Source organism: Pseudophryne corroboree, chromosome 12, assembly GCF_028390025.1.
Source record: "Pseudophryne corroboree isolate aPseCor3 chromosome 12, aPseCor3.hap2, whole genome shotgun sequence".
NCBI classification, from domain to species: Eukaryota; Metazoa; Chordata; class Amphibia; order Anura; family Myobatrachidae; genus Pseudophryne; species Pseudophryne corroboree.
The window spans coordinates 19,428,274-19,446,358 of NC_086455.1; the positions used below are offsets into that span (position 1 = coordinate 19,428,274).

An 18,085-nucleotide genomic window follows, 5' to 3' on the forward strand; every position below is an offset into this window, starting at 1 on the left:
TGTGAGCTAGGATGTTCCGCTCGACCGCCATGCCGTCAAACGAAGCCGCCGTAAGTCCGGGTAGACGAACGGTCCTTGTTGCAGACGATCTCTTCTCATTGGCAGAGGCCAATGGTCTTCAATAGACATGTCCAGAAGATCCGCGTACCATGCCCTTCGAGGCCAGTCTGGGGCAATCAGAATTGCCTGGACTCTTTGATGCCTGATTCTATTTTGCACCCTCGGGAGCAACAGCATCGGTGGAAACAGGTAGACCAACCTGTAAGGCCACAGTGTCGTCAGTGCATCCACTGCTACCGCCTGCGGGTCCCTGGTCCTCGAACAATACCAGCAAAGTTTGTTGTTGAGCCGCGATGCCATCAAGTCGATCTGCGGCAGCCCCACAGATCAGTGATCTTCCGAAATACCTGTGGGAGGAGGCTCCACTCCCCTAGGTGTAGGTCGTGACGACTTAGGAAGTCCGCTTACCAGTTGTCCACCCCCGGAATAAAGAGGGCCGACATCGCTCTTGCATTTCTTTCTGCCCAGAGGAGCATCCTGGACACCTCTCGCATGAAGGCTCTGGTCTTTGTTCCTCCTTGTTGATTAATGTATGCCACCGCCGTGGCGTTGTCCAACTGAACTTGAATGGCCTGATCCCGCAGCAGAGGAAAGGCCTAAAGCAGAGCTTTGTATATTGCCTGTAGTTACAGAATGTTGATTGGAAGTAGTGCTTCGTGGAATGACAGCTCCCCATCCCCTCAGACTCGCGTCCATTGTGAGGAGAATCCAATCCTGAATCTCAAAACTTCGACCTTTCAGCAGGTTTGAGGACTTCAGCCACCACAGGAGGGAAATCCTGGCCTGAGGTGATAGACGTATGATCCAGTGCATCTGAAGACGTGATCTGGACCACTTGCTCAGGAGATCCAATTGAAAAGTTCTGGCATGAAACCTTCCGTACTGGATCACCTCGTATGAGGCTACCATCTTTCTCAACAATCTTATGCAAAGATGAATGGAGATCCGATTCGTCCGTAAAACCGCTTGGACCATCTCCTGGAGCGTCCTTGCCTTGTCCTCTGGGAGAAATACTTTGAGCCACTGTATCCAGAAACATTCCCAGTAACAGGAGCAGCTGAGTAGGCTCCAGGTAAGACTTCTGCAAATTGAGGAACCACCCATGATGTGACAGAAACTGAATAGCGCGGTCTATATTGAGCAATAGAAGCTCCTTGGATTTCACCTTTATCGAGATCGTCTAGGTAACGGACAATATCGATCCCTTGGACTCGGAGCTGGAACATCATCTCCGCCATCACCTTCGTGAAGACCCTCAGAGCTGTGGACAGGCCGAAGAACAGTGCCTGCAACTGGTAGTGATCACTCAACAGGGCAAACCGCAGGTAAGCCTGGTGAGGCGGCCAAACGGGATATGGAGATAAGCGTCCTTTATATCCATGATACCATGAACTCCTGTTCTTCCAGACCCACAATCACTGCTCGCAAGGATTCCATCTTGAACTTGAAGACCTTTAGGTAAGGGTTCAAGGATTTTAGATTCAAAATGCGCCTTACCGAACCGTCCGGTTTTGGTACCACAGACAGGTTGGAGAAGTAACCTTTTCCCTGTTTTTGCAGTGGCACTGGAACAATGACTTGGGACTGGACCAGTTTCAGGATGGCCTGTTGCAGTGTAACTCGTGTATCCTCCAAAACTGGTAAGCTTGATTTGAAAAATCGGTGGGGAGGAGCACTGCTGAACTCCAACTTGTAGCCCTGAGAAATTACCTCCTTTACCCAGGCATCCTGGCAGGAGCTTCCCAGATGCGGCTGAAGTGACGCAACCGAGCTCCCACCTTGAGATTCACTCGGGGTGGGGGAACACAGTCATGCTGAGGCCTTGGTGGAAGCAGAGCTGGTGCTTTGTTCCCGTTTCTTGTCTTGCCCCTGGTGCCTCTTGCAGCGTTTGAGGCGCCTCTGTTGCTCCTAAATCTTGTGGTCCGAAAGGACAGTGTAGATGGCCCCAGGTAGGAGGGTCTGGCAGGTGGGGCCCCAGAGGGGAGAAATGTGGATTTCCCTGCAGTAGCTTTCGAAATTCACGTATCCAACTCAATCTTGAATAGCCACTCTCCTGAGAAATGAAGAGACTCTACACTGCGCTTGGAATCTGCATCTGCTATCCACTGACGCAGCCATAAAGCTCTGCACGCGGACAATGCCATGGCAGTAGTCCTAGCATTAATAGTGCATATCTCCTTGATAGAATCACACAGGACACGTGCAGTATCCTGAATGTGTTTTATCAGTGTAACCATATTGAGAGACATATCCCCCGCAAGGCTCTCTTGATCTGCCTCCCCATATGAGAATGGCATGGGTCATCCAGCAACCTGCTATCACAGGCCTTTGTGAAACACCAGCTGCTGTGTAAATAGACTTTAATGTATTCTATATTTTCCTATCCCCAGGGTCCTTTAAGGCAGTGGCGCCCGGGACTAGCAATACCACCTTTTTAGATAGGCACGAGACTGACACGTCCACAGCCGGGGGATCTTCCCAATTTTTACTACCATCCGGAGTAAATGGGAAAATAGGATTTTTTAGTACTTACCAGATAAATCCTTTTCTTTGAATCCACAGGGGGCACTGGAGTACTCTTGGGATATGGACGGGGCGTAGCTGGGATAGGCACATTTAAATATTTAAATTCGTAACTGTCCACCCCCTCCATACTCCTAAAGTACCTGTTTTTTACGGAGCCGAACAGGAGCGATAGAGGGGATGAACGATCGAGAATTAGATATAACATTATAACGTAACGGACAACAATGAAGTTGACACTTAACGTAACGGACAACTAAACAGTTGGCACAATAATAGATATCACCTGAACATTTGAACAAGTCGGTGAGAATGTGTTACCATAAGATCCACTGAACTTACCACAAGACAGATAAAAACTGCTCTGGGTGGGCTTCCAGTGCCCCTTGTGGATTCATAGAAAAGGATTTATCTGGCAAGTACCAAAATACTAATTTTCTTTTTCATCCACTAGGGGTCACTAGAGTACTCTTGGGACAAAGCCCCCAATTATGACACACGCCTAGCAGATGCCAATGCCTTCCAAGTTAGAAACTTGACTTCTACCTCCTGTAAACCCTCAAACCAATCTGATTGCAGGAACTGCAGCACCACATTAAGATCCCACGGTGCCGTAGGCGGCACAAATGGTAGTTGGATGTGCAGAACCCCTTTCAAGAAAGTATGAACCTCAGGGAAAGCAGCCAATTGTTTCTGGAAGAAAATGGACAAAGCCGAAATCTGGACCTTTATGGAGCCCAAGCGCACACCCACATCTGCTTTCAGAAAGAGGAGAAACCGTCCTAGTTGAAACTCCACCGTAGGAAACTTCTTAGATTCACACATACTTTTTCCAAATCCGATGGTAATGTTTAGACGTTACTCCCTTCCTAGCCTGCATCAGGCTGGTTATGCTTAGGAGGGGGGACCCCACGCAAAAAAATTTCGGGGTTTTTTCACGTTTTTTTTTTAAATTTTTACAAATCTAAACAAAATCCGTCAAATCGGCAGTTTTTCGACAGCGGGACTGTCAAATCCGTTTTTTATTGAATATGTTGAATTCCAGCACCCACGTGCCGGTATTCGACGGTCGAATTGTGTCGAATTAAAAAACGGACGAAAAATTGCCGCGATTCGCTGGCAATTGCATATACCCGTGTGTACACGGGATCCGGTCTGAAGATCGACAGTATCTAGGTCGACAATGTTTAGGTCGACCACTATAGGTCGACAGTCACTAGGTTGACATGGATGGAAGGTCGACAGAGTTTCTAGGTCGACATGTGCTAGATCGACAGGTCTAAAGGTCGAGATGAGTTTTTCACATTTTTTTCTTATTTTGAATTTTTTCATACTTAACGATCCACGTGGACTACAACTGTAACGGTAAAGTGTGCCGAGCGAAGCGCTCGCCATGCGAGGGGACGCGGTGCACTAATTTGGGATCCCGGTCACTCTACGAAGAAAACGACACCAAAAAAAATAAAAATCCTCATGTCGACCTTTAGACCTGTCGACCTAGCACATGTCGACCTAGAAACCCCGTCGACCTTCCATCCATGTCGACCTAGTGACTGTCGACCTATAGTGGTCGACCTAAACATTGTCGACCTAGATACTGTCGATTTGATGAACCACACCCGTGTACACAGCCAGCGACAGCGATGTGCGTCCCCGCCAGGTCGCTATCGCTGCTAAAAATAGACTGTGCAGGCAAGTTAATTTTGGCTAGGTCGCTGGGAAAGAAAAAGCATCCCCTTGCTTAAATGAGTTAGCCAAAATCGCCCATAGCCAAAATCGTTGGTAAAGTTAGTCAAAATCTCCTACTGCCAGTTCAAGGGAAAACGCTCAGTCAAAATCTCTCCATCTGTATGCACCTTTAGACATGATAAATAATCAGACACTTGCACAGTGTACTACACAATTGGTGACTGTAATCACTAAGTTTTGTTAAAGTGACATACAATCCGACCTTCCCTGCTTTGCACCAGCATTGAGGATCGGAATAGAAAAAACTGACAGAATATATAGTAAAGTCAGCAATCACACCAGCAATCAGTCACAGGTTATACATTAGTATAATAAGCAATATGAGCACATAATCAACTACAAATAAATGAAGTATGTAGGAGAAACATATTACTGCATTACCTCATATAAAATTTTAACCGTATTCAGACGCATAGCGATAGAAAACAACAGTAATAATGATCAAACTCATATGTATTAGGCACTTATCCAACCATTCGTACTCAAAGGTAGATAAAGACTTAGTGCTGTATTACCCATGCTCAGTAGAGTGGGATACAGGGAGACGCACCCCGCTTCAAAGACCGATCAATACGTTTGCAAAAGCTGAGTGAATCCAGACGCTAATAGTGTACACAATCGCTCTGTAAACCTGTAGTCAACACAGACGCCCAAGTGAACACTGATGCACCAGTTACACAGCCACCTGTGCTGCTACTGGGTCCCCTCAGTACACAGCGTCTCAGATGAACCGGGGGAGGGGCGACCAATGCTGACATCAACCCTAGGGATATCGGCCTCATACTACCCCCCCCTAAGGTCTAGCGCTGGTGCACCCTAGGTGGCAGCAGCGACTGTTTCGTAGTCTCCTCCAAAAACAGTGCGGCTGTGTCAGTGTTCCCCCTCTAAGTGGAACCGATGCCTTGCCTTCTCCCCGTACTCCGGACACAGCCTGATAACGTCTGCTGGACCTGCTAGTATAGCCGACACAGACGCCCACCGAAACAGCACTGTACTCGTGGGTAAGCGTTCTCGTGACCCGGCGGGAAGTTGTTGGAGCGACTCTTTCTAAGGTATATAGAGACGCTTTTTAGAAAGATCACTCAAGAAAAATAGTAAGACTATAAAAATAAAATAAGAAAGCTTATGGCTGCTAAAAAAAAAACCTGCAGCCCTCTGACCATGGTCCAGCTCCTGCCGCACCAAACAAAAAACTGATTTGCTTGAGCCAGGAAGTGGGGATATATGGACGGCCCGTTGCATGCTGGGAGGCCGAAAAACTTTGACCGGTTGGTGCAAATCCACTGTTGCATCATCATATCCCATTGTTATCCTGTGGATAACCTGTGGACCCTGCAGGAGAAATGGGTGTAACCCGAACAAGGGGCAGTGAGAGGAAGCTACAAACACAGTGGGCAGTGAGAGGAAGCTACACAAATACAGACACGCAGTGGGCAGTGAGAGATGGTAACGCACACGCAGTGAGAGATGGTAACGCACACGCAGTGGGCAGTGAGAGATGGTAACGCACACGCAGTGGGCAGTGAGAGATGGTAACGCACACGCAGTGGGCAGTGAGAGATGGTAACGCACACGCAGTGGGCAGTGAGAGATGGTAACGCACACGCAGTGGGCAGTGAGAGATGGTAACGCACACGCAGTGGGCAGTGAGAGATGGTAACGCACACGCAGTGGGCAGTGAGAGATGGTAACGCACACGCAGTGGGCAGTGAGAGATGGTAACACACACAGTGGGCAGGGAGAGATGCTAACACACACAGTGGGCAGTGAGAGTAGGTAACACACACAGTGGGCAGTGAGAGATGGTAACACACACACAGTGGGCAGGGAGAGATGGTAACACACACACAGTGGGCAGGGAGAGATGGTAACACACACAGTGGGCAGGGAGAGATGGTAACACACACAGTGGGCAGGGAGAGTAGGTAACACACACAGTGGGCAGTGAGAGTAGGTAACACACACACAGTGGGCAGTGACACGAGGTAACACACACACAGTGGGCAGTGACAGGAGGTACCGCACACACAGTGGGTAGTGAGAGATGGTAACACACATAGTGGGCAGTGAGAGGAGGTAACACACACAGTGGGTAGTGAGATGGTAACACACACACAGTGGGCAGTGAGAGGAGGTAACGCACACGCAGTGGGCAGTGAGCGGAGGTAACGCACACGCAGTGGGCAGTGAGCGGAGGTAACGCACACGCAGTGGGCAGTGAGCGGAGGTAACGCACACGCAGTGGGCAGTGAGCGGAGGTAACGCACACGCAGTGGGCAGTGAGAGGAGGTAACGCACACGCAGTGGGCAGTGAGAGATGGTAACGCACACGCAGTGGGCAGTGAGAGATGGTAACGCACACGCAGTGGGCAGTGAGAGATGGGAACGCACACGCAGTGGGCAGTGAGAGATGGTAACGCACACGCAGTGGGCAGTGAGAGATGGTAACGCACACGCAGTGAGAGATGGTAACGCACACGCAGTGGGCAGTGAGAGATGGTAACGCACACGCAGTGGGCAGTGAGAGGAGGTAACGCACACGCAGTGGGGAGTGAGAGGAGGTAACGCACACGCAGTGGGGAGTGAGAGGAGGTAACGCACACGCAGTGGGCAGTGAGATGGTAACGCACACGCAGTTGGCAGTGAGAGGAGGTAACGCACACGCAGTGGGTAGTGAGAGATGGTAACGCACACGCAGTGGGCAGTGAGAGGAGGTAACGCACACGCAGTGAGAGATGGTAACGCACACGCAGTGGGCAGGGAGAGATGGTAACACACACACAGTGGGCAGGGAGAGATGGTAACACAGTGGGCAGGGAGAGATGGTAACACAATGGGCAGGGAGAGATGGTAACACACACACAGTGGGCAGTGAGAGGAGGTAACACACAGTGGGCAGGGAGAGATGGTAACACACACAGTGGACAGTGAGAGGAGGTAACACTGGGCAGGGAGAGATGGTAACACACACACAGTGGGCAGGGAGAGATGGTAACACACACACAGTGGGCAGGGAGAGATGGTAACACACACAGTGGGCAGTGAGAGTAGGTAACACACACACACAGTGGGCAGTGAGAGTAGGTAACACACACACACAGTGGGCAGTGAGAGTAGGTAACACACACACACAGTGGGCAGTGACAGGAGGTAACACACACACAGTGGGCAGTGACAGGAGGTACCGCACACAGTGGGTAGTGAGAGATGGTAACACACACAGTGGGCAGGGAGAGATGGTAACACACACAGTGGGCAGGGAGAGATGGTAACACACACAGTGGGCAGGGAGAGATGGTAACACACACAGTGGGCAGGGAGAGACGGTAACACACAGTGGGCAGTGAGAGTAGGTAACACACACACAGTGGGCAGGGAGAGATGGTAACACACAGTGGGCAGTGAGAGGAGGTAACACACACAGTGGGCAGGGAGAGATGGTAACACACACAGTGGGCAGGGAGAGATGGTAACACACACACAGTGGGCAGTGAGAGATGGTAACACACACAGTGGGCAGTGAGAGATGGTAACACAGTGGGCAGGGAGAGATGGTAACACACACACAGTGGGCAGGGAGAGATGGTAACACACACACAGTGGGCAGGGAGAGATGGTAACACACACACAGTGGGCAGGGAGAGATGGTAACACACACACAGTGGGCAGGGAGAGATGGTAACACCGCTCCCTGACGACGGATGGAGTAATGGTTAGCATTACTGCCTCACAGCACTGAGGTCATGGGTTCGATTCCCACCATGGCCCTAACTGTGTGGAGTTTGTATATTCTCCCTGTGCTTGTGTGGGTTTCCTCCGGGTATTCCGGTTAACGCCCACAATCCAAAAATATACTGGTAGGTTAATTGGCTCCGAACAAAATAAACCCTAGCGTGAATGTGTCTGTGGGTACATGTGATAAAGAATAGAGGGGCAGATGTATTAACCTGGAGAAGGCATAAGGAAGTGATAAACCAGTGATAAGTGCAAGGTGATAAAGGCACCAGCCAATCAGTTCCAATATGTAAATTAACAGTTAGGATCTGATTGGCTGGTGCCTTTAGCACCTTGCACATATCACTGGTTTATCACTTCCTTATGCCTCCTCCAGGTTAATACATCCCATAGAGTGTAAGCTCCACTGGGGCAGGGACTGATGTGAATGGCCAAATACACTCTGTAAAGCGCTGCGGAATATGTGTGCGCTATATAACACACGGGGTCAGTGAGAGGAGGCAACAAGCACACAGAGTGCAGGAAGAGGAAGTATATCACACACAGTTGACATGGAGAGGGGGTATCATACACACACAGTTTGCACTGAGGTAACACACAGGACACTTTAGAGGGTTACACAAACACACTGATCATTAGTGGAGCAATACAGAACAAACCATACTGATGTGAAAATAGGAAACATACTGATAGAGAGGTGGTAACACACACACACAGCTAATGAAAGGATGCGCGCACACACACTGATAGTGGAATGAAGTAGCACACACACACTGATAGTGGAATGAAGTAGCACACACACACTGATAGTGGAATGAAGTAGCACACACACACTGATAGTGGAATGAAGTAGCACACACACACTGATAGTGGAATGAAGTAGCACACACACACTGATAGTGAGAATGTAGCACACACACTGAGAAGAGTATGTAGCGTACACACAGAGGAAGTAGCACACACATTGATGGTGAGAGGAAGAAGAACATACACACTGATGGTGAAAGGACATAGAACATACACACACTGACGGTGAGAGGAATTAACACACATACACATTGATAGTGAGAGGAAGACACACTGATGGTGAGAGGAACTAGGACAGTCACACTAATGGTGGGAAGAAGTAGAATACACACACACCGAGGGTGAGAGGAAATAGCACACACACTAATGGCGAGAAGTAGCACACACACAGTAAGGGTGAGAGGAAGTAGCACACATACACAATGAGGGTGAGAGGAAGCAGCACACATACACAATGAGGGTGAGAGGAAGCAGCACACACATACACTGATGGCAAGAGAAAGAATAACACACATACACTGATGAAGAGGAAGTATAACACAAACACACTGAGGGAGAGAAAGCAACACATATACAACCTGATGAGAAGTAGCACACACACTGATGGTGAGAAAAAGCAGCACACACATACACTGATGGTGAGAGGAAGGAGCAGACACACACTGATGGTGAGAGAAAGGAGCAGACACACACTGACGGTGAGAGGAAGGAGCAGACACACACACTGACGGTGAGAGGAAGGAGCAGACACACACTGACGGTGAGAGGAAGGAGCAGACACACACTGACGGTGAGAGGAAGGAGCAGACACACACTGACGGTGAGAGGAAGGAGCAGACACACACTAATGGTGAGAGGAAGTAGCAGACACACACATGGATGGTGAGAGGAAGTAGCAGATACACACTGATGGGGAGAGGAAGTAGCAGACACACATGGATGGGGAGAGGAAGTAGCAGACACACACACTGATGGGGAGAGGAAGTAGCAGACACACACATGGATGGTGAGAGGAAGTAGCAGACACACACATGGATGGTGAGAGGAAGTAGCAGACACACACTGATGGGGAGAGGAAGTAGCAGACACACACTGATGGGGAGAGGAAGTAGCAGACACACTGATGGGTAGAGGAAGTAGCAGACACACATGGATGGTGAGAGGAAGTAGCAGACACACACACTGATGGGGAGAGGAAGTAGCAGACACATGGATGGTGAGAGGAAGTAGCAGATACACACTGATGGGGAGAGGAAGTAGCAGACACATGGATGGTGAGAGGAAGTAGCAGACACACACACTGATGGAGAGAGGAAGTAGCAGACACACACATGGATGGGGAGAGGAAGTAGCAGACACACACTGATGGGGAGAGGAAGTAGCAGACACACACACTGATGGGGAGAGGAAGTAGCAGACACACATGGATGGTGAGAGGAAGTAGCAGACACACACACTGATGGGGAGAGGAAGTAGCAGACACACATGGATGGTGAGAGGAAGTAGCAGACACACATGGATGGTGAGAGGAAGTAGCAGACACACACTGATGGGGAGAGGAAGTAGCAGACACACACTGATGGGGAGAGGAAGTAGCAGACACATGGATGGTAAGAGGAAGTAGCAGATACACACTGATGGGGAGAGGAAGTAGCAGACACACACATGGATGGTGAGAGGAAGCAGCAGACACACACATGGATGGTGAGAGGAAGTAGCAGATACACACTGATGGTGAGAGGAAGTAGCAGACACACACATGGATGGTGAGAGGAAGTAGCAGACACACACATGGATGGTGAGAGGAAGTAGCAGATACAAACATGGATAATGAGAGGAAGTAGCATACACACACACATGGATGGTGAGAGGAAGTAGCAGATACACACTGATGGGGAGAGGAAGTACCCCACAGGGTAAAAACACCTCTTTAGGTAGCATTACCTTTCTCTTTTATCTTCATGAGAAAAGACTGATCTCTTTTGCTCTTTAGTTCTGAAAACGCCTAGGAGAAAGGGCAGAGCCAGTTATACATTTTACAATGCTGGAGCAGTCACTAGAATTCCTGCGCACAACAATAAAACAGCGCTAAAGGTCAATTGTCAATGTTTACAATCAGAATTATTATGCACTCACATGGAACCGTATAAAATAAACACATTTGTTAAAAAAGAAACAATTATATTCAAATGCTATACGAGAAAACGAATGACCCTTTGAATTCAATGGGAAATTGTCTGGGGGTGACACATCTTGTGGCTGGAGAACCCTGTAGCATCGTCTGAGGGAGGACAAGAACCCAACATGCAACGGCAGCATGGTTTGTCCAGTTGCACAGTTTGTTGATTCACTCCTACCCCAGCATCCAGCACATGGTACGAGATCAGGCTCTGTGTGCAGGTGCGTGTGGGGTGGGGACACCACAAGAAGGCAGGAAGCTGAGGGAGTGTACCCAGCTAGCACACACAGCATGCACTATGGGAGACACTTACCTTCTTTTCCTTTTCCAATCTCTCTTTTTCTTCCATGATTCGTTTCTTCAAATCTTCAGTGCGTTTTGTGTGTCGCGCCACAGAGTCGATCAGAAAACTCGCCGCTTTCATGGCGAATTGTTCATCATCATTATTTGTAATGGTGAAGGTTTTCTGAAAGAGAAGATTACAGACCGTCAGCAGCGCGACAAGCAAGTGGGGTTTTCATGGATGAAGCTCAGCGTTGCAATGTTCTCCATTGTATGACTGCAGCGTTCAAACAATTCCGGTCTGCACTCCCCACACTCTAGTGATCCAGCTCTTTAATCCAGAAGCTACTTACAGGTGTCATCGGCTGTAGCCCTGGATTTATCTGGAGACATCTCTGAGCTGTTTGAGGACTGGCTCGGATAGAAGTAATTAAAATAAAGGAAACAGTGGCATGACAGGAGACCTTTCTCCTTCATCCACTAGGGGCCACTGGAGTGCAGATACAATGGGGATATAGTAGGCAGTAACTGGGAGCTGGCACTTTAAATTTAGACCATGTAGGCAATGCCCATCATAAACCAATCAGATTGTGCAGTCATTTATCAAGCTATCTAGGTGACGGGAAACAACAATCTGATTGGTTGCAATGGGCAACACACCCTTTTTCACAGTTACCAGCAGAACAGTTTTCCGAACGGTCTCCAAGTGGGTCTTCATAGATCGTTAGGCTGCTGGAAGACTCAAGAACGCTTTAATGACCCAGATAATGTATTCTATATGCGTCTGCATCTCTGCAGGAGAAATACGTATATATTTAAATAGATCTTTTAAAATGTCTCAAATTCAAGGCGAAATGCGTTAGTTATCCATAGTTTGGCTTGCTACGCTTCATCTTTGTCCGGGTGCTTCCTCCGTGGCCTAAAGGATCCGAGCGACTGCCTTTGATATCAGAATTACTGGGACCATACTGTCTCAGGTCTGTAAATGTTAAAGGGGGATCATGCTGACCATCCGTTTTTTCAAATATGTTTATTGAAAGATGTAAACAACATAAAAATCTTCAAGTATAATCTCGCATACAGGTCGGCAAGTAGGCAATAGACAAAATAAGTCAAAAGCTCCACAGGAGAACACAGTAGCCAGAAATATAAGAACAAACACAGAAATGAGCAGAATCATAAATACATATAGGAGGGATTGTACATTGACAATCGAAAAAGAATCTCGGTTTGCAGAGGAAAAATCGAACACTAGTATGAGGTGGACAGAGTGACTCATTGTAGCAGCCTATAGCCTGTGACGTGATCCTGTATCTGGAAAGGTGAGGAACCTTTCTCTAACGTAGTCAAATTGAGACCCACTATACCTCGAAGACATTCCCTGTCCCCAATAGATAATGTGAGCACGTAAGGCAGCCAAATATTAAAAAAACTTTTGTGATCTGGATTCCAGATCTAAAGAACAGTCTATCCACTCCATCCTGTAAACATGAGCTAATCTCGGCAACATCGGAGAGAGAGGGATGGGGGTAGCGTGTATCCATTGGGACAAAATAATTTTTTTAGCCACTGCTGCTATCTTAGCAAGCAATAGCACAGTGCCTTTAGTGTGTTGTGAAGATGGGGGATGAGTATAGTAATTCCACAGTGACCACGGCAACGTCATGTTAAAAGAGATATGAAGGGTTTTAGCCACGTACGTTTGGATATTAACCCAAAATGTTTGAAATATCGAACAAGACCATAGGCAACGAAGAATATCAGCGTCAGGGAGGTTACACTTAAAGCAATTAGAGAGTCATCTGCCACTCCCGCTATAAACCTTAGTTTTGGGGTATAGTATGCCCGGTGGAGGATCTTAAATGGCATTAAGGTCAATTTTCTTCCTAACATGGTCATACAATAAAGAGATGGGAAAGGAGGAACCTAGGTGTGTTTTTAGCATAATATCAAACACCAGAGAATGGTTGGAATGGTTCAGATCAGTTAATAGTCTTGTTATAAAACTGTGGCCTTGGAAATAGCCAAATATGGGAATCTGGACATCAGGGAACAGCTCCTTGAGCCTTTCTAGGGTGTAGGTATTGGAGAAACTATCATCCATCAAGTGATATGCCAAACGGAGTCCATGGAGATGCCAAGTACAAAAAAAATCGCATGAGGGTCTCCCTGTTGAAAATCACGATTATGTAGTAAAGGTGAGAATGCAGTGCGAATATTGGGATAATCCTAAATCGCTTACGTGATATACGCCAATCCATGCAGGGATTGCACAACAATGGGTTATTTAAAACCTCTATAGAAAAAGAGGACGACGAGGTATGGAAAATAAATATCAGAGAGTTATTGATAAGAAGGTCACGTTCAATATCTAAATTAACGAAAGTAGAGGTTTCACCTATCCAGTCCAGAGCGTATCTCAGATTAAAAGCTATTGCATAGTCCTGTATGTTGGGAAGATTAATGCCCCCTAGCGATACTGGCTGTTGCAATTTCAGAAGTGATATCCGAGGGCGTTTACCTGCCCATATAAGTTTAGATAAGGCCGTATTGATAGTGGCAATATCTTTTTTGCTCAATAAGAATGGCAGAATCTGGACTGGGTATAGAAACCTGGGAAAAGAAACCATCTTAAACAGGTGGCATCTCCCAATATACGATAAGGGCAAATGTTTCCATTTTTCAAAATTCTTCAACATTTGGGTTACAAAGCGAGTATAATTAAGAGAGTATATTTTGGCAGGAAATCTAAGACCCAGGTACAAAAGATGATCAATGAGCACAGCGAAAAAAGGAAAGAATTACCCCATCCAGATTTAGCTATGGTATGCAACGGTAAAGCCTCTGTCTTAGTAAAATTAACAGTGAATCCTGATACCGGTTGGAAATCAGCCAAAATATTCTGCAGGGAGGGGAGTGCCTGTTTCGGATTACTAAAATTACAAGAGTAGATCATCTGCGGAGGCCGATACTTTAACCTCCACATTACCTAATCTAAAACCTTGCCACGTATTATCCTTAAAAAACACGCAGATCAAGGGGTCTAACGCCTGCTGATCATCCTTATCAGCTGGTCATCTTGTTCTCTTAACGGTTACCTGCACCTCCCAGGAGCAGCACAGAGCACAAACCTTTCTTGTGGACGGGAGACTGTCTTGCTAATATGTCCGGCCCTGCGTAAATTCAGGAGTCACACACTTTCTAATCCTGTTCTGGAATACTTATCCTGGCTATACATTTACCATCAGTAGCAGTCCTTGATACAATTATTTGGATACCTAATTAGATTGGCAGATGAATAGAAGGAGGCCCACTTGTTCATTTGTAGGATTTAGTGATTCTGGGTTTTATTTAGGTTTGTTCGCAAACCAAAGTAAGCAATTGGGACAAAACTATGCTGCACTGCAGGTGGGGTAGATGTAACATGTGCAGAGAGAGTTAGATTTGGGTGGGGTGTGTTCAAACGGAATTCTACATTGCAGTGTAGAAATTAAGCAGCCAGTATTTACCCTGCACAGAAACAATATAACCCACCCAAATCTAAATCTCTCTGCACGTGTTCCATCTGCCCCGCCTGCAGTGCACATGGTTTTGCCCAACTGCTAACTTTTTGGTTTGCTAACAGACCTGAATTATCCCCTCTATCTGAATAAACAAATGGACTCAGTCTTTTAAAAAGATTTACACAGATTTTAAAACAGGATTAATCGTCATCATCGTATAATAGGCCAAGGGTCATTTTAAAGTGAACTATTGTGGGTGACAGTCAGATACTGTAAATATGCACCCTCCTAAAACCTGCACCCCATTACTAGGACTTTGAATGGCCACTTTTCTCCTATTTATGTAACAGAAAAAGTGGTAATATTTGTTAAAGGGAATTAAAAACCGCCTACCAAGAACTCAAACAGCTCTTCATTGCACCAGAAACCATCTTGGTCACCGTCACTTAAATCCTAGAAGAAGAGAAGAAAGAGACATGCTTAGATAACGAAACATCTCTACTATGCTTCGTGACTAGAGATAAATCACAGAGGGATCGTAAGCAATGAAACAGCCATCTGTGGCTCTGGTGTGTGTAATCGTTTAGAATGGAGCATTACTGTATATCCTCCGAAACAGAGGAGGCCACTGGATCCTGTTGGGAGTGCCGAGAGGACTATCTTCTGTCAACCGCACTGCTTGGGGAGGAGAACTAATGACACCAGAAGAGGGTGGGTATCTATGTCCACAAAGGAATCCTTGTCACCGGGGTGTGTGGGGGGGATTCTACTGCCACTGGGCAGGGGGGTAATTGTTCATTGGGGAGGTAGATTTAAAATGACCTCTTTATAGGGATACTATGAGGCCACTCTTGTAACAAGGCAATGCAGCAGAGATAATTTCTCTACAGTGTCTAGTGTTAATTCTAGAACCCTGCACCTTTCAAAACCTGTGCAGTTCCTTTTTTCATTCCTGGGGTGTTGCGCTCTGCTTTGGTGCTTCTAGTACCCTCTGGTCTGTAACTCCGCACTGAGATACAGACCAGAGTGTGCTAGAAGCACCACAGCAGAGAGCGACACCCCAGGCAGGAAAGTGGAGCTGCACAGGTTTTGAAAGGTGCATGGAGCTTTATGAACACTGAGTGTAATTTCTCTTACGTCCTAGAGGATGCTGGGATCCACATAAGTACCATGGGGTATAGACGGGTCCACCAGGAGCCATTGGCACTTTAAGAGTTTGAGAGTGTGGGACGGCTCCTCCCTCTATGCCCCTCCTACCAGACTCGGTTTAGAAAATGTGCCCGGAGGAGCCGGACACAGCTAGGGGAGCTCTACAGAGTTTCTCTGGTAAAGTTTATTTTAGAGTTTATTATTTTACAGGGAGGCTGCTGGCAACAGCCTCCCTGCTTCGTGGGACTAATGGGGGGAGTAGTGTCCGCCCTGCGGGGTCTGAGCCACTATCTCCGCTGACAGGACACTGAGCTCCTGAGGGGATAGATCGTTCCCCGCCACAGGGGATCGCTCACCCCAGCAGCATGCCGCCACCCCCTTACAGAGCTGAAGATTTGTGGCGAGTGAGACACTGACCCCCCTAGCAAGCTGGGGGCCGGTGTGAAGATGGCGGCATCAGGGTAGAAGCGCAGTATTAACTGCGCTCCGGAGGCTCAGCGGTACATAGTGCGGCGCTGTGAGGGCCTCCCTGAGCCAGCGCCTACACCGGTCACACAGCCTGTCAGGGTTCCAAGCCAGTATCAATCCTCAGGCCAGTACAATCCTATGAAGAGCGGGAAGACAGCGCCATTTTGGGGGCAGAGCTTCTCGTCAGAGCGGACCCAGCAGCATTCAGCGCCATTTTCCTGCCTGCACCACGCTGTCAGTGAAGAGCTGTCCCTCCACAGCAACTCCAGCTATCTATCACGGTACCAGGGGGTTGTAGAAGGGGGGGGGGGAGGAGGCTGCAAAACGACTGTGTAAACTATTAAGGTGCACAGTGAGCGCTGATAGAGGGTCTCCCTTTATATTAAAAGCGCTGTGTGTGGGTTGGCTCCAATCTCTGTGTCTCTCTTGCCATTCTTGGAGGTGAAACTCTGTCTGCCCTTCCCTGTGTGTGGAGTGTCTGTGGTCTCCATTAAGCAATGTCCAGGGACTCTGTGTCATATGCTGCAGAGGATATGTCCTCTCAGGATGATCCCATTCCATGTAATCAGGATTGTACTGGTTTAGAACAGATTCCAGCAAGGAAGCCCGAGTGGTTATCCTCTATCAAATCTATGATTTCTCAGATTTCAAATAGGGTTGCACAAAATGAATCTGCAACTCAGGCTTTACAGAACTCTATGGCAGCCTGGCCCAGTTCTGGTACATCAGGGCTCCCCGCTGTATATTCACATAAACGTGCTCTTGCTCAGGTCATGCAGGATGATACCGATTCTGATACTGCAGACGCTGGCGGGGATGTGTTGCGGGGGGCAGTTGGTAGAGGCTATTAAAGATGTGTTAAATATTGCTGATACAACATCCGAGTAGGTTGAGGAGGCTTACTTCACTGAAAATAAGAAAGCCTCGCTAACCTTCCCTGCGTCAAAGGAATTAAATGCTATATTTGAAAAGGCTTGGGATAACCCGGATAAAAAATTCCAGATACCGAAGAGAGTTCTGGTAGCGTTACCTTTCCCAGTAGAGGATAGGAAAAAATGGGAAAACCCGCCTATTGTTGACGCATCTGTATCCAGACTCTCAAAATAGGTGGTTTTACCTGTTCCAGGATCTACCGCCTTGAAAGAGCCGGCTGATCGTAAAATTGATAATACGATCAAATCCATGTACTCTGCTTCTGGGGCAATCCTACGTCCCACTATTGCCAGTGCTTGGATTGCCAAAGCTATAGTAAAGGGTCAGGCACGTTACTTAAGGACTTGGATACTATGGAGAAATGTGAGGTTGAATTGATTTTAGGTAACATTCAGGATTCGGCAGAATTTCTGGTAGAATCCATGAAAGACCTGGGTTCCATGGCTGCAGGAATTTCTTCCATGTCTGTATCAGCTCATCGGGGACGGGGACTGTGACTGTGCCAGTGGTCTGCCGACGCTGAATCCAGGAGAAGTGTGGAGACCCTACCCAGGTCAGGCTCTCTTTGGGGAAGCGTTAGATGCGTGGATCTCCACGGCTACGGCTGGTAAGTCACCCTTTCTTCCCTCAGCTGCATCTGCTCCGAAGAAACTCTTTTCTTCAGTTACATCACAGCCCTTTCGGTCTAACAAGCCCA

At 47.6% G+C, this 18,085-nt stretch overlaps 1 protein-coding gene across 8 annotated transcripts in view; it reads right to left on the reverse strand.

Moving 5' to 3' along the window:
* Positions 1-18,085, reverse strand: part of LOC134980355 (serine/arginine repetitive matrix protein 2-like) — a 102,398-nt gene that overhangs the window by 27,093 nt on the left and 57,220 nt on the right. For all 8 annotated transcript variants that reach the window (XM_063947148.1, XM_063947152.1, XM_063947149.1 and 5 more), the window contains 3 exons: positions 15,232-15,291; positions 11,367-11,519; positions 10,819-10,879 (listed from right to left, as the gene is read on the reverse strand). In XM_063947148.1, coding sequence (XP_063803218.1) covers positions 10,819-10,879; positions 11,367-11,519; positions 15,232-15,291 — 274 coding nt within the window. The remainder of the gene's footprint in view (positions 1-10,818; positions 10,880-11,366; positions 11,520-15,231; positions 15,292-18,085) is intronic.